A 22385-nucleotide genomic window follows, 5' to 3' on the forward strand; every position below is an offset into this window, starting at 1 on the left:
AAAAAAAAAAAAAAAAAAAAAGTAATTGAGTCTTCTTACAAATTTGCAAGATCTGCAGTTTTGTAAGAGATGTATACATAATAACTTCCTATATTTTCAATGTTAGGGTATGCACTTACTTTACCTGTCTTCTAGCTCCTAGCACAGTGCTATATACATGTTAGATGTCTAATAAATGATTGACAAATTAAGAGTGTATGTGTTAAAAATAATATCTTAAATTCACAGCATGTAACGTGGCAGAAATTGAGAACTTTTTAAACATTTGACTTTTTTCTTACATGTTATATATACATGTTTATATTCATACATGAAAATAAGATAATGAGACAAGCAAGAGGAACTAATAGTGTTAAATATGTACATCTGACTTAATTTGGCATAAAAATTATGACAAGAGTCTAATTGTTTCTGTTTTGGAGAATTCAATTTGATTTTATTTTTCTAGCAAAGTCAGCTGTTACTTGGCCTCTCACTGACTTGGTATTACATATATATTTTTTCTTTTGTTATGGGTAGAGTTTTACCCCATATTTGTAAAAGCATACCTAAGGCATTAAAGTTTTGGAATAATTTATTTAAAGGACAAAGATGTTTCTTCAAAGATTAAAAGTAGTACTTTGAACTACTATGTTAACATTATACAGTATTAAATTATAATGTTTACCAAAAACGAACAATGAACATACAAGTGCTAAAAGAGAAACTCTAGCAATGTATTCACCTGATAACTAATTTTTTTCCCATAAGTTATTGGGGAACAGGTAGTATTTGGTTATATGAGTAAGTTATTTAGTGGTGATTCATGAGATTTTGGTGCACCCATCAACTGAGCAGTATACACTGCACCATATTTGAACGCACAATGTTTGATTTTCCATTCCTGAGTTACTTCACTTAGAATAATGGTCCCCAGTCTCACCCAGGTCACTGCAAATGCTGTTAATTCATTCCTTTTTATGGCTAAGTAGTATTCCAACACACACACACACACACACACACACGTTTGTTTATCTCCTTGCTCATTGATGGGCATTTGTGTTGGTTTCATGATTTGGCTGTTGTGAATTGTGCTGCTATAAACATGTGTGTGCAGGTATCTTCTTTGTATAATGACTTACTTTCCCCTGCGTAGATATCTGGTACTGGGATTGCTGGATCAAATGGTAGTTCTACTTTTAGTTCTTAATCTCCCCACTGTTTTCCATAGTGGCTGTACTAGTTTACATTCCCACCAGCAGTGTAGAAGTGTTCCCTGATCACTGCATCCATGCCATCATCTGTTGTTTGATTTTCTGATTATGGCCATTCTTGCAGGAATAAGGTAGTATCGCATTCTGGTTTTGATTTACATTTTCCTGATCATTAGTGATGTTGAGCATTTCTTCATATGTTTGTTGGCCATTTGCATATCTTCTTTTGAGAATTGTCTGTTCATGTCCTGAGCCCACTTTTTGATGGGTTGTTTTTTTTCTTATTGATTTGTTAGAGTTCGTTGTAGATTCTGGGTATTAGTCCTTTGTCAGATGTATAGATTGTGAAGATTTTCTCCCACTCTGTGGGTTGTCTGTTTACTCTGTTGACTGTTCCTGTTGCCATGCAAAAGCAATTTAATTAGGTCCCAGCTATTTATCTTTGTTTTTATTGCATTTGCTTTTGGGTTCTTGGTCGTGAAATCCTTGCCTAAGCCACTATCTAGTTGGGTTTTTCCATTGTTATCGTCGAGAATTTTTATAGTTTCAAGTCTTAGGTTTAAGTCCTTAATCAATCTTGAGTTGATTTATTGTATAAGGTGAGAGATGAGGGTCCAGTTTCATTCTCCTACATGTGGCTTGCTGGTTATCCTAGCACCATTTGTCGAAAAGGGTGTCCTTTTTCCACTTTATGTTTTTGTTTGCTTTGTCAAAGATCAGTTGGTTGTAAATATTTGGGTTTATTTCTGGGTTCTCTGTTCTGTTCCATTGGTCTATGTGCCTATTTTTATACCAGTATCATGCTGTTTTAGTGACTGTGGCCTTTTATAGTATAATTTGAAATCAGGTAAGGTGACGCCTCCAGATTTATTCTTTTTGCTTAGTGTTGCTTTGCCTATGCTGGCTCTTTTTTGGTTCTGTGTGAATTTTAGAATTGTTTTTTCTAATTCTTTGAAGAATGATGGTGGTATTTTGATGGGGATTGCCTTGAATTTGTACATGGCTTTTGATGGTATGATCATTTTTACAATATTGATTCTACCCATCCATGAGCATAGATGTGTTTCCATTTGTGTTGTGTGTGATTTCTTTCAGCAGTGTTTTGTAGTTTTTCTTGTAGAGGTCTTTTTGACTTTTTGGTTAGGTATATTCCCAAGTAATTTATTATTTGCAGCTATTGTAAAAGGGATTGAGTTCTTGATTTGATTCCCCCCTTGGTTGCTGTTGGTGTATAGAAGATCTACTGATTTGTGTACATTAATCTTATATCTGGAAAGTTTGCTGAATTCTTTTGTCAGTTTCAGGAGCTTTCTGAAGGAGTCTTTAGAGTTTCCAAGATAAATGATTGTATTGTCAGCAAATAATGACAGTTTGACTTCCTCTTTATTGGTTTGAATGCCCTTTATTTCTTTCTCTTGTCTAATTGCTCTGGCTAGAACTTGCAGAACTATGTTGAAGAGGAGTGGTGAGAGTAGACATCCTTGCCTTGCTCTAGTTCTCAGAGAGAATGCTTTCAACTTTTCTCCATTTAGTATTATGTTGGCTATGGGTTTGTCATAGATGGCTTTTATTGCATTGAGGTGTGTCCCTTGTATGCCAATTTTGCTGAGAGTTTTAATCATAAAAGGATGCTGGATTTTGTTGAATGCTTTTTTTTTTTTTTGCATCTATTGAGATGATCATGTGAATTCTGTTTATGTGGTGTATCACATTTATTGACTTGTGTATGTTAAACCATCCCTGCCTTCCTGGCATGAAACTCACTTGATCATGGTGGATTATCTTTTTGCTATGTTGTCAGATTCAGTTAGCTAGTATTTTGTCAAGGATTTTAACATCTACGCTCATCACGGATATTGGTCTGTAGTTTTCTTTTTTAGTTATGTCCTTTCTTGGTTTTGGTATTAGGGTGATCCTGGCTTCATAGAATGAATTAGTTCCTTCTTTCTCTTGTAGAATAGTGTCAAAAGGATTGGTACCTATCTATTCTTGTAGAATAGTGTCAAAAGGATTGCTACCTCTTCTTCTTTGAATGTCTGGTAGAATTCTGCTGTGAATTTATCGGGTCCTGGACTTTTTTTTTCTTGGTAATTTTTTAATTATCATTTCAGTTTCACTGCTTGTTATTGGTCTGTTCAGGGTCTCTAATTCTTCCTGATTTAAGCAAGGAGAGTTGTATTTTTCCAGGAATTCATCCATCTCTTCTAGGTTTTCTAGTTTATGTGTGTAATGGTGTTCAAAGTGGCCTTGAATGATCTTTTGTGTTTCTGTGGTGTCAGTTGTAATATCTCTTGATCTATCAATTTTATTTATCTTTTCAAAGAACCAGGTTTTTGTTTCATTTATCTTTTGTATTTTTTATTGTTGTTTCAATTTCATTTAATTCTGCTCTGATCTTGGTTATTTCCTTTCTTCTGCAGGGTTTCTTTTGGTTTGTTCTTATTTCTATAATTCTTTGAGGTGTTACCTTAGAATGTCAGTTTGTGCTCTTTCGGTCTTTTTGATGTAGGCATTTAGGGCTATTTACTTATATCCTAGCACCCCCTTTGCTGTATCCCAGAGGTTTTGGTAGGTTGTGTTATTGTCGTTCAGTTTTAAGAATTTTTTAATTTCCATCTTGATTTTGTGTTTAACGCAGTGCTCATTCAGGACCATGTTATTTAATTTCCATGTATTTGCCTGGTTTTGAGGGTTCTTTTTGGAATTGATTTCCCATTTTATTTTAGTGTGGTCTGAGAGAGTGCTTAATATGATTTCAGTTTTCTTAAATTTATTGAGGCTCGTTTCATGGCCTGTTATATGGTCTGTCTTGGAGAATGTTCCATGTGCTTGTTGAATAGAATGTGTATTCTGTGGTTGTGGGATGAAATATTCTGTGTGTATCTGTTAAGTCCATTTGCTCTAAGGTATAGTTTAAATCTGTTGTTTCTTTATTGACTTTCTATCTTGATGACCTGTCTAATGCTGTCAGTGGAGTATTGAAGTCCCCCCACTGTTACTGTGTTGCTGTCTATCTTGTTTCTTAGGTCTATTAGTAGTTGTTTTATAAATTTGGGATCTCTGGTGTTAGGTGCCTATTATTTAGGATTGTGATATTTTCCTGTTGAACAAGGTCTTTTACCATTATATGTCCCTCTTTGCTGCTTTTAACTGCTGTTGCTTTAAAGTTTGTTTTGTCTGATACAAGAATAGCTACCCCTGCTTGCTTTTGGTGTCCATTTGTATGAAATGCTTTTTACCCCACCCCTTTACTTTAAGTTTATGTGAGTCTTTATGTGTTAGGTGAGTCTCCTGAAAGCAGCAGATACTTGGTTGGTGAGTTCTTATCCATTCTGCAATTGTCTATCTTAAATGGAGCATGTGGGCCACTTACATTCAATGTTGGTGTTGAAATGTAAGATACTGTTGCATTCATTGTGCTCTTTGTTGCCTGTGTGCTTTGGTTTTTTTGTTTTTGCTTTTTAACTTGTGTTTTTGTTTTATGGTTCCTGTGTGATTTATGCTTTAAAGAGGTTCTGTTTTGATGTATTTCTAGGATTTGTTCCAAGATTTAGAGCAACTTTGAGCAGTTCTTGTAGTACTGGCTTGGTAATGGCGATTTGTCTCAGCATTTGTCTTGTCTGAAAAAGACTGTCTTTCCTTTGTATATGAAGCTTAGTTTTGCTAGATGCCAAATTCTTGGCTGGTAGTTGTTTTCTTTGAGGAGGCTGAAGATAGAGCCCCAATCCTTTCTAGCTTGTAGGGTTTCTGCTGAGAAATCCACTGTTAATCTGACAGGTTTTCCTGTATAGGTTAACTGGTGCTTCTGTTTCACAGTTCTTTTACAGTTCTTTCCTGCATCTTAAATTTGGATAACCTGATGACAATGTGCCTAGGTGATGAATTTCCCAGGTGTTCTTTGTGCTTCCTGTATTTGGATGTCCATGTTTGTAGCCAGGCTGGGTACGTTTTCCTTGATTATCCCCCAAATATGTTTTCCAAAGTTTTAGATTTCTCTTCTTCCTCAGGAACACCAATTATTCTTAGGTTTGATTTTTTTAACGTAATCGTAGACTTCTTGGAGGCTTGGTTCATATTTTCTTATTCTTTTTTATTTGTATTTGTTGGATTGGGCTAATTTGAAGCCCTTTTCTTCAAACTCTGGATTTCTTTCTTCTACTTGTTCAATTCTATTGCTGAGACTTCCGAGAACATTTTTGTGTTTCTAAAAGTGTGTCCAAAGTTTCCTGAATTTTTTTATTATTTTTACTTTAAGCTATCTATTTCCTTGGATATTTCTTACTTCACTTCTTGTATCATTTTTTGGATTTCTTTGCATTGGGCTTTACCTTTCTCTGGTGTCTCCCTGATTAGTTTAATGACTAACCTCCTGATTTCTTTTTGAGGTAAATCAGGAGTTTCTTGGTTTGGATTCATTGCTGGTGAACTAGTGTGATTTTCTTTTGTTGGTGGTGGGGAGGGCGTTGAAGGACCTTGTTTTGACATATTGCCAGGGTTGGTTTTCTGGTTCCTTCTCATTTGGTTAGGCTCTGTCAGAGGGAAGGTCTAGGACTGAAGGCTCTTCAGATTCTTTTGTCCCGGGGGGTGTTCCCTTGATGTAGTACTCTCCCCCTTTTCCTATGGACGTGGTTTACTGTAAGCCAAACTGCAGTAATGGTTGTCTCTTTTTTGGGTCTAGCCACCCAGCGACTCTACCAGGCTCCGGGCTGATACTGGGGCGTGTTTGCAGAGAGTCCTGTGATGTGAACTGTCTGTGGCAATCTCAGCCATGGATACCAATACCTGTTATGGTGGAGGTGGTGGGCAGGGGGCTGCAGTGGACTCCATAAGGGTTCTTAGCTTTGGTAGTTTAATGCTCTATTTTAGTGCTGGTTGGCCTCCTGCCAGGAGGTGACATTTTCCAGAAGGCATCAGCTGTAGTAGTATGGAGAGGGACCAGCAGTGGGTGGGGCCGTAGAAGGTAGAACTCCCAAGATTATATGCCCTTTGTCTTCTGCTACCAGGGTGGATAGGGAAGGACCATCAGGTGGGGGCAGGGCTAGGCATGTCTGAGTTCACACTGTTCTTGGGTGGGTCTTGCTGTGGCTGCTGTGGGTGATGAAGGTGAGATTCCCAGGTCACTGGACTTGTGTACCTAGGAGGATTTTGGCTGCCTCTGCTGAATCATGCAGTTTGCCAGGGAGGTGGGGAAGCTGGCAGACACAGGCCTCACCCAGCTCCCGTGCAAACTGAAGGGCCAGTCTCACTCCCACTGTGCCTCCCCTGTCAGCCCCGAGTCTGTTTACAGGCTATGGGTGAGTTGGGCTTGAAAACTTGCCCCAGGCTACTCACGTCCTTGTTGCGAAAGAAAAGGGCTTGGTTCTTCCCTCGCCTGTGGAGTCAGCACACAGATTTGTGCCCCCACCCCCCGACCCAGAGTTGTGGCCAGGAGACTTCTTGCCTTATTGAAATTGTTACATGAGGGTTCTTAGCCTTGGTGGTTTAATGCTCTGTGCTTGTGCTGGTTGGCCTGCCAGAATGTGACGTTTTTCCAGAAAGCATCAGCTGTAGTAGTATGGAGAGGGACCAGCAGTGGGTGGGGCCATAGAACATAGAACTCCCAAGATTAATGTGCCCTTTGTCTTTAAAGTTCAACTGACATTTTCTTCTCCCTGTGGAGTTTTACCCCCGGATCCTCTGGCCGCCCTCCTGATGGATTCCTGTAATGCCAGTGGGGAATGACCTTCTTGGGGACCCAGAAAGCTCCCAGGGCCTTTCTGTGCTGTTTCCTTTACCCCTGTATTTTGCTTGACACTCTAAATTGAGTCAGTTCCAGGTAAAGTCGGAAATTTCTGCAAACAAACCTTCAGTTTCTCCAGTGCGGGGTGGGGGGGTGTTTGGGAGAGGAGGGTCTCCCTTTCCCACATCCGCAGTTGAGGCACTCACAGTATTTGGGGTGTTTCCCAGGTCCTGCAAGAGCAGTCCACTTCCTCTCGGGATTGCAGGTTTGTTCTTGCAGTGGATCTGGAGCTAAAATTCACCATGCGAGCGTCTGCACGCTGTTCTGTCTGGAGTTGTAATCTAGTCCTGCCTCCCATCCGCCATGATGATCCCTGTCCAGTGATAACTAAATGTATGTCACAAATAGCAATTTACAAGTATTACTGATCGTTCATGTACTCCATTACAAGGAGTATTACTGATTGTGAGGTAGCCTTCACACACTCTACTCCCTTTTCTATCAATTTGATTTTCTTACTGCTTTCTGTATCTTTGGAGTAAAGACTATAATAACAGATCAGGTTAACAATGAAGGGTATTGTCTCAATCCAAAGCGAAGCCAGAAGATTGTTTTAGTCCAGTGTTGCTCACACATTTAGCTAATCATCATAATATTAAGAGAATCATATCAGGGAAGATCCAGAAATTAATAAACTGTTCTTGAATGGTTATAATCCTTCAGGAGATTGTGAACATATAAAAATTATACTTTTTGACTGTTGCAAAGTCCTAATCATTTAATAATGTACTATTTGTCAGAAGCTAGTCAAAGCATGTATTGTTTATTTGCACTCTTGAGGAAGGCGATGCCATTAGGATAAGGCAAGATCTATGTATTTCCTCATACAGTGAAAGGTAAAGATGATCAGAATATTGGCAAGATAAATCAGTATAAAAACTGTGGGCTTGAAAGCCCTAAATCTTACCAGGATAAGTCCTGTGTTACTTGTTAGTGTGGAATATTGGCATCCTGTTTAATGTCTTTGAGCCTCAACGTAGCCATTTGAATATGTCAATACTGAATAATTCTGTGTAGTTGTTGTGCAAACTTAATGAACTGATTTCCTTCTTCATAAATTCCTCAAATTATAAATTTCTGTTAAGTGAAGAATGCCTTCTGCTTAAAGGTGGAAATATATTAATCACCTTGACTGAATCTTAGATATATTCTTGGGCTTTAAGATATTTAATGTAGTATATACCAGTTACAGGTAAGTAAATTGAAACCAAGTCAAGTGATTTAGCAATAATTACATATATAATTAGTGAAAAACATGAAACTAAACAGGTCTCTTCTTTATTCCTTTTACTGTTGTTTAATGTACCCTTTGTTTAATTACAGATACATGTACATTTCTCAATTTGGTTTCTAAGATTATTTTGTTCTTTGTAGGACTGACTGATTTATTTATGGCTTTAATTTTAAATGCTCACATAACATTGTTCTGGCTGAAAGGGCTATAATTGCTTTTTTTTTTAAATTGTAACTGCCATTTAGCAACTCGCACTGTACTGTTGAAACTTTATTCAGTAATGTTATACCATGGGAAATTGGATTTTAGATCTGGAAATAAAAATCTGAAGGCTTGAAAGTATGATCAATCTTAATGACATAGAATAAAATAAACTACTAAAGGAAGTTTTATGTATTCTTCAATTTATGTTTTGTGTTTTAGATAGAAATAGAGAAGCTGAAAAAAGCTGTCCTGTCTTCTTGAGGTGGTGTGGACCTGGTTTTCGTAATGTTCCAGGGATTCGGAAGCAACACTATGAACTTCAACTGACTTGTTACTTAAAAATTGTGAATGCTGGTGTTGTGATAAATATGAGTATATGAAGTATAATATCTGTAGAAAAGTAGAGTGAGGGTGAATTTTATATATATATATATATATATTTTTTTTTGTTTTGCCAATATGAAGAAAAAGAGGCCTTATTTCTTACTGTGCTGGGATTGCAAACACTTTTTAAAAAATTGTTTGCTGGAAAATACTACTGAATATGTATAAATAAGAATGTTAACAGTAGTTTTTTTAATTGAAACTTGTATTATTTTTAAAGAGATCTATACTATAAATATGGTGATATATTTACAAGTAATCTGTAAGATATACTATTTGAGAGGGACAAATTAGCTTTTTAGTAACTACAGTCACTACTTTTTCCATAATGCATAAGGGATATAAACTGTGTGTGTATGTGTGTGTGTGTGTATATTTTTACTTTTATCCTCTTACCCAAGGTTACATTGTTGTGCCTATTTGTCTGCTGTTTATATTTTGGGTGATGAAATAGGACTTTCCTAGCTACATAAGCCGGATTACTCACCCATGCATATAGTAAGAACTAATGAATAATCAAGATAATTTCATCAGCTTTTAGAATATTTTATGTTGCTTGCACTATAGGAGTCATAAAAGGAACTTAGTTAAAACATGTTGGATTTTTAACCATTTGGGGGAAATATGAGCTGTATTTTAAATTCATTAGCTCTGAAGAATCTAAAACTGTTAATTTAACCCTTAACTTGTGCCTAGAAACTACAGCACATACAAAATATATAAACACTAGCCTTATTGCCGTACTTTTCTGCTTATTTTACAGTCTCAAATATTTCTCATTAACTTGTGACTTAGTTCTTCATGCTCCTCCTTGTGACTTTTAATAATGATAATATTAGGAAAATAAAACCCAAAGCTTTTCAGAACTTCAGTGTGAGCTTTCCTATTTTGACAAGTTATCTTTTAAATACTCAGGTTTTATGATGTTTAATTTACCTAATAGACCAAACTAACTTGTGGAGATATTTCGAACTATTATTTAGGTACAAACTTTATAAAGAATGTTAGTATGTCATAAAATATAACATTACAGCTTATTTAAAACCAAATATAGTTGAACATATTTAAAATACATTTTCACAGAATGAATGAATTAGTCGTTTCTTCAGAGTTACTTATGAACAGTTGAATGCTTTAAAATGTTCTGTTTGTAGGTAACATCTGAAAACATAAGTGGATTTATTTAAATTTTTAAAATTTGAAATTTTTATTGTAAAAAATTAGGCTTTATGCTTTATCATATAGCAAATGAGTGTCAGATTTTTGAGTACCAGTTATCATGCTTCAGTTTTTTAGTTTTAAACCACTAAACCAATATTTTTTCTTTACATTTTAATATCATAATACAGAAATATATGTAAATGAAATTTGGTCATGTTTCAAATAAAGAGAACTGAAGTAGAAAATAATAGAAATGCCAGTTAAACAACTTAATGTTTAATTTACAGTTTATGTTAGGGCTTTTGGGGAACGCTAATTATATATTAAGAATATACGTTAGAAATCTTTAAAATGTTTGGGCTCTTCTAATGAAGTCACTACTGGGCAAACTTGTTCCCTCTTTTGTTAAATAGAATAGGTTTAAATGACTAGTCAAATGAATTATTTCCTCCGTATTAAATTTTATTTTATTTTATTTTAATGACAGACCTTAGGTAAAAATAAAAACATTGTAATGCTAGAAATTATCCTCCAGCTTTCTCACCTGAAAATCTATTGAAGTGATCCCTGGTTACCCTAATAATGGGGTGAAGGAAGGTTCCAACAGATTTCAGGCTGCTCTTAAATAAGTTTTTCTTGGTCATTTTCTCATTAGTACTTAAAATCAAGATGCTCATGGGCACTGAAATGCATTTAAAGTTTTTGCTTGTGTACTACTCAGTCAGCATAGAAAAGTAACTGAAATACTCTTATTTATCAAGTAGTAAACAGAACCAAACAAACTCAGGCCTCATGGGAAAAATGATTCCTTTATTCTAGCAATTTACTCCTTGCTGTTGGTATGGGAAGTTTTATTAATTTCTATTATTAGAGTTCATATCACAAAATGATATGTAAGAATAATAACCTTTACTTGGGGTAAATCATGAATTTTTTTTCCTTACATGTGAGTATAAAAGATGAAAGTTGAACAGCATGGAATCTGTCATTGCCAAATTATTAATGAATGTATAGTTCAGGTATTCTTTGAGACACAATATCATTAATTTCCTAATTGTATTTCAGTGTTATTTTTTGTGTGTGACCACTAAGCTTCCGTCTTAATATAAAGCTATTACCCTCTACAGAACTTAAGTCTGAAGATGTAAAGAGAGAACAGGCCTTGTGTAAAAGAAGATACTCTTTTTTTTTAATGCTCCTTACTGTGATCACAGAAATAAAAAATAATCCAAGTGCTCTCTAGATTTGTTGATAAACATTTTATGCTTGCATTTAAACTTGAAATGTATGAACAGAATGAGACAATCAGTTAAATCAGAAATGAAAAGTATTATAATGTAATGGCCTTGTTTTGTTGTAGCAATAAAATGACCAAGTGCAATGATTGATTTAATAAAATCTTTTAAAAATTGCTGCTATGAATATTTTTAGCTATAAAATTTTACCCTGACTTGCTTTCAGTAACTATTATGTAATACAGTTGATGTTGTGGTAACCTAACATTCCCAGCCCGCCCCGCCCCCCACATCCCCCGCCCAAAAAAAAAAAAAAATGAAATGGAGAAACTCAAAATAGTATACTTCACTGACTTGTTTACAGGTGCTGTATAAAAAGCATGCTTCTCTCTCAAAAAGAAAACTTAATAATAAAGAATTTTATTGCCAGTTGTGTCAGTCTTTTCTGGTTATTTTTCATTAACTTTATTTAGCATTTGTGTATTGCAGAGTATGATGAAAATTGTTTTATATTATTTGAATTTCCAAATACAAGAATAAATAGCAAACTGAAAGCATGAAAAGTTCTAGACCTGTATGACTTTTACGGAACTTTTCTGAGTCTGGTTTTTAATCTGAAACTGAGATAATAATTTCTGCTATACAGGATTATGGGGAAAATTTGAAATAGTTTATCTAAAGGGCCTTGTAGAGTGCTTGGCATAGAGTAGTTTTTATTTATTTATTTTTAAAATGGAGGCTACTGTTTTACCTTTTTAAAGAGCATTTTGCAATGACGGATGTGATATAAATGAGATTGTACCACTGCACTCCAGTCTGGGTGACAAAGTGAGACTCCATCTCAAAAAACAAACAAAAAAATAGGTATTGTGATACAGCTGTATTCTTTTTGCTCAAAATTGCTTTGGCCATTTGGAGTCTTTTGTGGTTCCATATCTATTTTAGGATTGTTTTTCTATTTCTGTAAAGAATGTCGTTGGTATTTTGATAGGAATTGTGTTAAATATGTATATTACTTTGGGTAGTATGGACATTTTAATAATATTAAGTCTTCCAATTCATGAAAAAAAAGATTAAGAAAAAGGAGGCATCGTATGTCCTTTCCCCGTTTTTGAATACAATATAGTATCTCTTTCTTTGGGAAGGTGTTCTTACTATATTGTTCATAGGGGAGCTACTATCATCTTACAGATTCTACCTCCTTGACCACCTAGGAATTACCTCTTGAGAGAGTACTTGGCTCAAATTGAGTTACTGAGTTAATCAGAGAATGAAATTTTAAAAATTGGAAACAAAAAGAGCTAATCTCAGCGTGGGAGCTCTCCACAGTTGTATTTTTCTGTCATCTGAAAAAAGCTGTCGTGAAAAACGAAATTTAGTAGAGCGTAAATAGATGGAAACAGAATGTGGAAGGACTTTGAAGCTAATTATAGCTGTTCCTGCGTCTCAACTACCTATTGCTTGGTTCTTTAAGCAGAAACTTGCTCATAAGCTTGTTGGCTTTCTTAACTCACAACCGAAAAAGTCCTGATACATACAGAAAACAAGATGAAATCAGGCGAACATTAAAGCCCATATACTTTTGCTCAACATAGGTCACATATATCGCTTTAGAGACTCTAGTAGTGTGCTGGAAGATCTGAAACAGTAGGAATAGGACACTACTATAAAGCAATGTGGAAAATTGGTGTGTCAGATAAGTTTTTAAAAATGTTATTTAAAAAATTTCTGCCAGGCATCGTGGCTCATGCCTGTAATCCTAGCACTTTGGGAGGCTGAGGCCGGCAGACACAGTGAAACCCCGTCTCTACTAAAATACAAAAATTAGCCCAGCATGGCGGTGTGTGTGCCTGTAGTCCTAGCTACTCCGGAGGCTGAGGCAAGAGAATCGCTTAAACCCAGGGGGTGGAGGTTATAGTGAGCCAAGACTGTGCCACTGCACTCCAGCCAGGGTGACAGAGTGAGACTGCATCTCAAAAAAAAAAAAAAAAAAAAAAAAACTTTGGAGGCACATAATGATAAAGTTTTGGACTATGGAATTTGTGTTTGAAGAATGTAGAAGGTTTTGTCTGAAAATACAATTTGCAGATTTAGCACAGTTCTAGGAAATAAAAGCAGATAGCAGTTTAACTCACCTGGATTTATTAGGCTCTATTACTTCTCAAGATTCAAGAGAGACTGGGTCTGGGTGTTAAAAAAATTTTTTTTTTTTTCCAAATCCTGTTATTGCATTTCTTTTACCACTAACACCATTTTTGTGAATCTGCTTGTTCCGTGTAAAGAAAATAAAGTCACAAATAGGCATCTATTTTTTGTATAGAGCCAGTAATTTTTCTGTCATGAAAGGTATGGCTATTTTGCAACTATTGGATGGTATTATTTCCTATTAGGTTCCAAGTATTTCTTACTGACTACATTTCGGTTCCTTTAAAAGTGTGTGAATAAAGTTACTCAGAGTATAATTACATTTTAAGCGCATTGAGTAACTTTTTTTTGTTTTTTTGAGACAGGGTCTCACTCTATTACCCAGGCCAGAGTGTAGTGGTACGATCTTGGCTCACTACAACCTCCATCTCCTGGGCTCCAGCGATCCTCCTGCGTCAGCCTCCTGAGTAACTAGGATTACAGGTGCATACCACCACGCCCCCACCTAATTTTTGTATTTTCTTGTAGAGACCGAGTTTTACCATGTTGCCCATCTTGGTCTTGAACTCCTGAGCTCAAGCAGTCTGCCCTCCTTGGCCTCCCAAAGTGCTGGGATTACAGGCATTAGCTACCATGCCCGGCGAGTAACAATTCTTTAATAAAATCACGTCATCGTTAGATGACAATCCATAGAGTGGATTTTTAGAAATATTCCTGAACAGAATGCAAATAACTTGATGTGACAAAGTGAAGACACTTTTACTGTCTTTTCCTCCCTTGAAACTCACTAAAAACAGTACAATGAAGAATGGATTTATCATTAATAGATTAAAAAGCAGATTTAAGATAAAAACATTGCCTTTCAGATGAAATAAGGAAGCCACAATTTATAATAGTAAAAATACCTCCCAAATGCTTTGAGGGAGCGGCCTGAAATCTGATACAAATGTTTCAGACTTTGTGCCAGATACAGATTTCTGTAAAAGGCCCAACTGATCATTGTAGGCTCAAATCCTCTACAGAAGACCAGCTGGGAAATTAGAAACTGAAAGAGAAGCCTCACTAACTGTAAGCTCTAATAATTTGAAGGCTGCAAACCAAGGGGAGGGAGACATGCTTTTAGGGAAGACAGATTTAATTAGAGAATATTTTTGATAACATGCTGAAATTGTAGCTCTTCCTCCTTCCTGTGCTATTCAGCAAGTAACTGACACCATGGAAAGGTGACTATTCAAACACAAGTATCTTTATGGATGTTTGTGTTTTGTATAACAGAAAAAAGTCCAGAAGAAAAGCTTGCTTAAAATCCTTATGTCCCAGGAGGGAAAAAATGACATGACATGTAACACCAAGGCTTGTCTGTTAAGTTACGGTACTTTAAAGAATGAATATTGACTCAAAAAGAAGTTGAAATTTTTAATTGACTAGTCACACCACAGTAAATTTGAAATGTAAGGCTCTATTACTGAGAAAGGAAGAAAGGCCAGATAATAGCTGTGTTTTATCTTTAAGCTACTCAAAGCTATGGAAAAAGATGGAAAACCACCCAATTATTTTTTTATTTAGGAAGAAATTACTCTTTATTGAGCACCAGAAATTTGCAGCAAATGACTTAACATCTTAATAACCACCAAGGCCGGGGCTCTGAGGCTTGCTCTGCCTCTCCTAGTCCTTAATGGGGTTTAGAGGGAGAGACGTCATTAACAGAGACCAAGCCAGATGGTTGCAGGTCCTCCTTTCCCAGTCATGACAAGCTGCGCAATTCTTGTTTAGAGCAGGAAAGAGCCAGTACTCAGTAAAGTCTAATAAAGAATTTGAGGTTGCATTATAAGATCTCTCTTAACAATTTAGATTTATCAACAGTATTGGTCCAAAACTCATTTGCTTCTGACCTAAATTTTTTCATTTTGCAATTTGTGTGTGTGTGGTTTTAATAAATCATCTCAATCACTGTGCAGAAATTAACCCAGTGCAAAGAAAAATCCCTCAACCTGGAATAGCCTCATCTTACTTTGGAAAGAGAAAACAGAGATATTTCTGCTCCTCCTCTACCCAAGTGATGAACAAACATCCCCCACAAAGTTCAAAATATTACTCTGGCCTCGGAATGTACATAAAGGCTGCTTTTGATGGGCTGATTCCAATCACCTAGAAAGGGCAGTTGGAACCACTATGCAGGCAGCCTTCTTTGGAAAATTTTTTTTTCCCATTTATTTTATTGCATTTTAGGTTTTGGGGTACATGTGAGGAACATGCAAAATTGTTGCATAGGTACACACGTGGCAGTATAATTTGCTGCCTTCCTCCCCATCACCTACATCTGGCATTTCTCCCCTTGCTATCTCTCCCCAGCTCCCCACCCCCCACCGTCCCTCCCCTATTTCTCCCCAACTGACCCCAGTGTGTAGTGCTCCCCTCCCTGTGTCCTCATTGTTCAACACCCGCCTATGAGTGAGAACATGTGGTGTTTGATCTTCTGCTCTTCTGTCAGTTTGTTGAGAATGATGGTTTTCAGGTTCATCCATGTCCCTACAAAGAACCCAAACTCATCGTTTTTGATGGCTGCATAATATTCCATGGTGTATATGTGCCACATTTTCCCTATCCAGTTTATCGTCGATGGGCATTTGGGTTGGTTCCAGGTCTTTGCTATTGTAAACAGTGCTGCAATGAACATTCATGTGCACGTGTCCTTATAGTAGTTTCCATGAAGCTGTGCGGTTCTGGGTTAGTTTTTGAATTCTGAGTTCTAACTTGATTGCACTGTGGTCTGAGAGACTGTTTGTTACGATTTCCATTCTTTTGCATTTGCTGAGAAGTGATTTACTCCCAATTATGTGGTTAATTTTAGAGTAGGTGTGATGTGGTGCTGAGAAGAATGTATATTCTGTGGATTAGGGGTGGAGAGTTCTGTAAATGTCTATTAAGTTTGCTTGGTCCAGGTCTGAGTTCAAGTCCTGGATATCCTTGTTAATTTTCTGTCTGGTTGATCTGTCTAATGTTGACAATGGGGTGTTAAAGTCTCCCACTATTATTGTGTGGGAGTCTAAGTCTCTTTGTAAGTCATTAAGAACTTGCCTTATGTATCTGGGTGCTCCTGTATTGGGTGCGTATATATTTAGGATTGTTAGCTCTTCTTGTTGCATTGATCCTTTTACCATTATGTAATGTCCCTCTTTGTCTCTCATGATCTTTGTTGCTTTAAAGTCTACTAGGCGGGTATCCTTCTGGGACAAAGATAGCAGCAGAAGAAAACTGGAAATTTCTTAAAATCAACTCTTGAGAACCATCCGTGATTGTGTACAACAGCTCCAGGGTCCAAACAACTTCTGTTCTTTCATCTCACGAGCAAGGCTCAGAGGAGGCATTTGAATTGTCAGGAGCAACAGCAGCAGCTGTGGCCCCACGAGGTAGGAATAACTCGCGGCTTGTCAATGATCCGGGCCGTTCGGGTTCCCTTTTCCACAATGCCAACGATCCACGCTTGGTGACTCTCTCCGTACTTGGAGGATTTGATTTCTGAACAAAAGCGGGCCGCCTGTTCTCTGGGCAGACAAATCAGTAATCCCCCAGAGGTTTCAGCTGAGGTTCCTTGTAGAAGCCCAAACCGTCCACTGGCCTTGCTGAAGGCAACCATTTTGGCAATTATTGGCAGATTATGAATAACAAAGGACACTTCGTTTCTTTGTTGTTTCGCAAGGTTCTGGGAGTGTCCTAGAATGCCGAAGCCTGTGATGTCTGTGGCGGCATGGGCATTAAATGTGTGCATTAAACCTGCAGCAGTTCTGTTGAGGGTAGTCATACTGAACATGGCTTCCTGTTACGCCAGCTCCACTCTTCTCTGGAGACCGCCATCTTTATTCCATCTTTCAGGATTATCCAGCCATTGGTGGGCATTGACAGCAACCTGGGCTCCTAACGGTTTGGTTAACACCAGCACATCCCCAGTCACCGCCCTGTTGGGCATTATGACTTCATTTGGCTGGCATACCACAGTGCCGACTCCACCGATTATAATCCAAGGGTTGAGCAGCGTTTGCCCACCTGCCACTGCAGTCCCTTCTTCTTCAGTCGCATCCCGAAAGCCTTTGACTGTGAGTGGCATTACCTTTTCGCGTTCCTCCTCTCTCATACTCTGGCTGACGCTGAGTAACATCAACATGTTGTCACACTCAGTAAGGCCCATGGCGTAGAGGTCACTCAGCACGTTGGCACAAGCTATGTGCCCATCACGTAGGGATCCTCCACCAAGGGGTAAAAGAAGGCCGTGGTCTGCACTAGCGACAGGCCCCCATGCCTCAGGGGAATGATGCAGGAGTCCATCCTGATGCCCACGGTTGGAAAAGTGGGGCTGGGGCCCGCTCCGGTTTCCTGGGACGCCTCTTCCGGACCGCCTACCAGGCCCCGCCCAGTAGGGGCCGCACGTCCGGCCGCGTCAGTCCCGCCGGGAGTTTGAGCAGCGTCTCCTGCTGGGCCTTGCAGCCTCAGCCCTTCATGCGGGAGAAGCCCGTCAGCCGCCAGGCAGGGCTGAGGCCCAACGCCTGGGGCTCGAAGGGCCGGTAGTTGGAGAAGCTCCGGGCCAGAGTCAAGCCCGCCGGGCCGAGGAGCCTTCCGCAGGTGCCATCGCCGCCATCACCTCTCCGCAGGCGCCCGTCGCCGAGGCTTCTGCCATCGCGCACGGTCAGACTCACGCCTCAGGCAGCCTTCCAGGTCTTCCTCCCAATTTCTTTTATGAATCCAGCATACCTTTAATATCTAAACCTGATCATCATAAACCAGTCTCACATGTAAAGATTTCAGAAATTTATCCGGAAATTTATCAGTCTTAACGGATTATATGATATTAGAAAAAGAAAACGTTCACATTGATAAAAGGAAGGGATTTCCCGTACTGGGTATGGTGGTGAAGAACACAGTGACAAATTGGTACCGCTGTCTTGATGCATGCCCAGCAGTTCCAGTCACCGTTGTGTTTACACCAGCAGGGCAAATCTCAACACATTGAGAAAATCATCTTTGTATTATCATAAAAGTGGTTTTGACCTGTGGACCACGCTTTGAGAACCGCTGACTTAAGATGACCTGGTATGGTCTTTAGCATATAGTGGACAATCAGTGAATGTTTAATGGATGAATAAGTGATGAAAAGGAGGTACTTATCCCTTGTCTTTACTGTGCCCTACCTTTTCTTCATTCCTTTTCAAGTGTAATATCTCCTCAAGACTAACCACTCTCATGCCGTTTCCTATAAAATAGACATTCTTCCAGGGCTCTTAAAATGTATTTAACATTTTATATACTGGACTTTAGCTGGTCAGTTTAATTACCCTACATTTTATGGTAAACTTGCCTTTAAAAATAGGCATGGCATCAAACACTCATAACTAATGTTTATTTTGTGCTTACCACATAACCGTACCAAGTGCTATTCCAAGTAATTGCTATCTAATTTAGCTGTCTATCCTGTCTCATCATCTCAACAATCCTATGTGCTAGGTGGTGTTATACTCCACAGATGAGGAAAGGGGCTAAGGAAGGTTAAGCAACTTGGCCAACCTCACGGAGCTAATAAGGGCTGGAGCTGAACTCAGCTCAAGAAACCGAGTTTTGAAGCCTGTGCTTTTGTTCATAAGCTTTATTGCTTCTCTGCATAGAATATATATAGGAAAGAAGGAGCCTGCATGGGGAATCTGAATTTCTTCTAGTCTAGTCTTACATTCACTCTTTGTGATCCTCTATATTAAGTCTATCAGTTTTTTCTTCCATCAGTAAGTGACTAAATGTAAAGTCTATTTTCAGTGATCTCATAGTTTTTTGATTCCTCTGTAATGTGGTCACACAAGATTTTAGGAAACATTCTTCATTTCTTAGTGTACATTTTTGCAAACTTAAATGGTTTTCACGGCTTTTCAGCAAAAACACAAGAAACTACCCTACTGAGCTTCCAGAAAGAAATTAAATGGGCTGGGCACAGTTGCTCATGCCTGAAATCCCAGTACTTCAGGAGGCTAAGGTGGGAGGATTGCTGGAGCTTAGAACCCAGGTTGGGCAACATAGGGAGACCTTGTTTCTACTAAAAACAAAAACAAAACCTAATTGGGCATGGTGGTATGCGCCTGCAGTCTCACCTACTTGGGAGGCTGAGGCAGGAGGATCACTTGAGCCCAGGAGGTTGAGACCGGAGATCATGCCACTGCATTCCAGCCTGGGCAACGAAGTGAGGCCCGGTCTTTCAAAAAAAAAAGAAAGAAAGAAAAGAAAAAAGAAAGTTAAATGACCACTAGATGGCAGTCAAATAAAGCTCAGCTTATACGTGTCTTGCGAAAACCATAAATACAGGTAGCAGCTGCAAATAAAATCAGAGAGGGCTTTGGGCTTCAACCTCCAACTGGGACACAACCACCCTACTTCCCTATCCTGATTACTTCCCGAAGCTAAGTGCCACACAGGGACCGTTTTGTTAGTCTCACCAAGATTATTACCAGTTCCATGGAGGGAAAGAGAGAGAATGAAATAAAATAATTTATATTATTTTCAGTCTACTGAATTTTTGTGAATGTATGTGTAATGCAAAAATGCCTTTATGTTTGTTTATTCTATCTTGATCCGAGCCTTTGTTCTTACTGAGGCAAGAAAAAAATTGCATTCAAAGGCAACGTTCTCATCTGGTTTGTTTATTTATTTATTTATTATTTTTGTGTGTGTGAGTTAAGAGTCTCTCTCTGCCACCCAGGCTGGAGTGTAGTGCCACGAACTCAGCTCACTACAACCTCTGCCTCTCGACTAAAGCGATTCTTGTGCCTCAGCCCCCCGAGTAGCCAAGACTATAGGCATATGCCACCATGCCCAGCTAATTTTTGTATTTTTAGTAGAGACATGGTTCTGCCATGTTGGCCCGGCTGGTCTCGAAAATTCCTGATCTCAAGTGATTCGCCTGCCTCGGCCTCCCAAAGTGCTGGGATTACAGGCATGAGCCACCATGCCCAGCTGTCATCTGGTCTAAATTATAAATTACTGTATATATAAAATAAGTAGCAATTCACATAAAGTTCTCTTGGGCTGTTTCTCCTTACTCAGGGATCTGCGTTTGTTCTTAGTGTGGTGTCTGTGTGTGCAGGAAGTGGATACATCCTTTAGGGAGCAGGAGGAGGCAAGACTTCTTGTTTCTGAGCCTCTTGCTCTCCTCTGCCCCTTTCCTCCCTAGTTAAATATGATTTGAGAAGACATCTCACCTCTTGCCTACCCCTTGCTATTGCTCTCTGTGCCAGAACTTCTCCTATTCAGAACCAGAAGGGCTCTGGATTAGTTTTCTGTTGCCACTGTGATTACCACAAATTTAGTGGTGCAAAAACAATAGATGTGTTATTTTATACGCTGGTTGTCAGAAGTCTGACATGAATTTCACTGGGCTAATATTAAGGCATAGGCAGGGCTGAGTTCCTTTGGAAGCTCTAGGGAGAAAATTTCTTTTCCTTGCCTTTTCTCAGTTATTTATTTATTTATTTTTGAGATGGAGTCTTGCTCTTTTGCCAGGCTGCAGGGCAGTGGCGCAATCTCAGCTCATTGCAACCTCCGCCCACAGGTTGAAGCAATTCTCCTGCCTCTCAGCCTCCTGAGTAGCTGGGCCTACAGGCACGTGCCACCATGCCTGGCTAATTTTTTTTTATTTTTAATTTTTTTAGTAGAGATGGGGTTTCACCATGTTAGCTAGTATGGCCTCAATCTTCTGACCACATGATCCACCTGCCTCAGCCTCCCTAAGTGCTGGGCTTACAGGTGTGAGCCACCATGCCCAGCTACCTTTTCCAACTTCTTTAGACTGCTGGCATTTCTTAGCTCGTGGCCCCCTTTCTCCACTTTCAAAGCCACCTGTAGTGGGTTGAGCACTTCTTACACTGCTGTCCTCCATCCTTCATGCATAGTCACATCTCCCTGGTTCTGTCTCCTTCTCCACTCTTAAAAACCCTTGTGATTACGTTGGGCCCACCTGTCTGAAGGTTCTTAATCACATTGGCAAAATCCCTTTTGCCGTGTAAGGTAACATATTCACAGATTCCTGGGACTTAGGATGTGTATGTATCTGTGGTGGTGGTGGTGGTCGGGGGGGCATATTCTGCCAGCCACAGGCTCTCTGCTTCCCGTCAGATTGAAATGTTCCTATGTGTCCGCCTTCTTTTCCCTATGCTGTGGTATTCACTCCTCCCTTCTTTATGGCAGTAATGGAAGGCCTCAGAGAAAGGATTCAGCTTACCACTGAGATAAAGTACTTTTTAGGGGAGTGTGTTTTAAAAAATCATCCCCAGAATAAATAGTGGACTTGCCCAGGGAGTTCCTGGGTCAGACTTGGAACTGTGCCATGCTATACAAATTCTTCGTAATTTTCATAATCCTTGGAGGTAAAAACAAAATCGAACCAAACAATACAAAGAATGCTTTAAATATCATTTTATATCCAATGGATAGCTGGACTGGCTGGATGATACCTTTCTGTTACAACCAAGACTGGTGCTTCAAATGAGAAGTTCTAGGTAAGTAGAAACCTCATAGTATTATCACCTTTAAAGTTGTTCTGCTATTGTTTTGTTTCATAGTTTTGTTGTTGGTTTTTTTTTTTTTTTTTGGCATTGTCTGTTGTCTATATGGCATTACTGCCACATCCTTGTATGATCTTCAACCACATCGCAGATGAAAAGCCAGAAAGTACATATCTTAGATTCTCTTTTCCTATGGGTTGAAAGGCAAATGAGAAGAGGCTGTTCTCCAGGTGCAACTGTGGGTACATGCAGGCCAACTGCAGGCCGAGAAGTGATGGAGCTAGCAGGGCTACTCCTCAGAACCAACCACACCTGAGCTGGGGGCTGCTGAGCTGGGGCAGCTTCTTGGGAGTCACTTACTTCGAAGTTCTTGGATCCCCTCAAGCATAGCTGTATCTTTCTAAGACTTTGTTTCCCTCTTACGCCTTTCCCTCCCTAAGGAGCAGCAGGTGTTTCTTGAAGGCTCTGTGATTTGTGGTGAGCTCTTGGGAAGCCTTGGGCTTTGGAGCTGCAGGC

General features: G+C 38.9%; 1 protein-coding gene and 1 pseudogene across 2 annotated transcripts in view; one reads left to right on the plus strand and one right to left on the minus strand.

The window, feature by feature from the left end:
- Nucleotides 1–11521, plus strand: part of LOC108286993 (CD2 associated protein) — a 149978-nt gene extending 138457 nt beyond the window's left edge. The window contains exon 18 of the mRNA XM_017505165.2: nt 8630–11521. Coding sequence (XP_017360654.1) covers nt 8630–8671 — 42 coding nt within the window. The 3' untranslated portion in view covers nt 8672–11521. The remainder of the gene's footprint in view (nt 1–8629) is intronic.
- Nucleotides 11522–14248: 2727 nt separating this feature from the next.
- Nucleotides 14249–19344, minus strand: LOC108286992 (annotated as a pseudogene). The gene is made up of 2 exons (XR_001818157.2): nt 16592–19344; nt 14249–15521 (listed from the first exon to the last, which is right to left on the minus strand). The product of XR_001818157.2 is annotated as a selenide, water dikinase 2-like (transcript).
- Between the last annotated feature and the right edge of the window lie 3041 nt (nt 19345–22385).

The sequence above is a fragment of the Cebus imitator genome, unplaced genomic scaffold (assembly GCF_001604975.1).
Source record: "Cebus imitator isolate Cc_AM_T3 unplaced genomic scaffold, Cebus_imitator-1.0 Scaffold334, whole genome shotgun sequence".
Taxonomy (NCBI): domain Eukaryota; kingdom Metazoa; phylum Chordata; class Mammalia; order Primates; family Cebidae; genus Cebus; species Cebus imitator.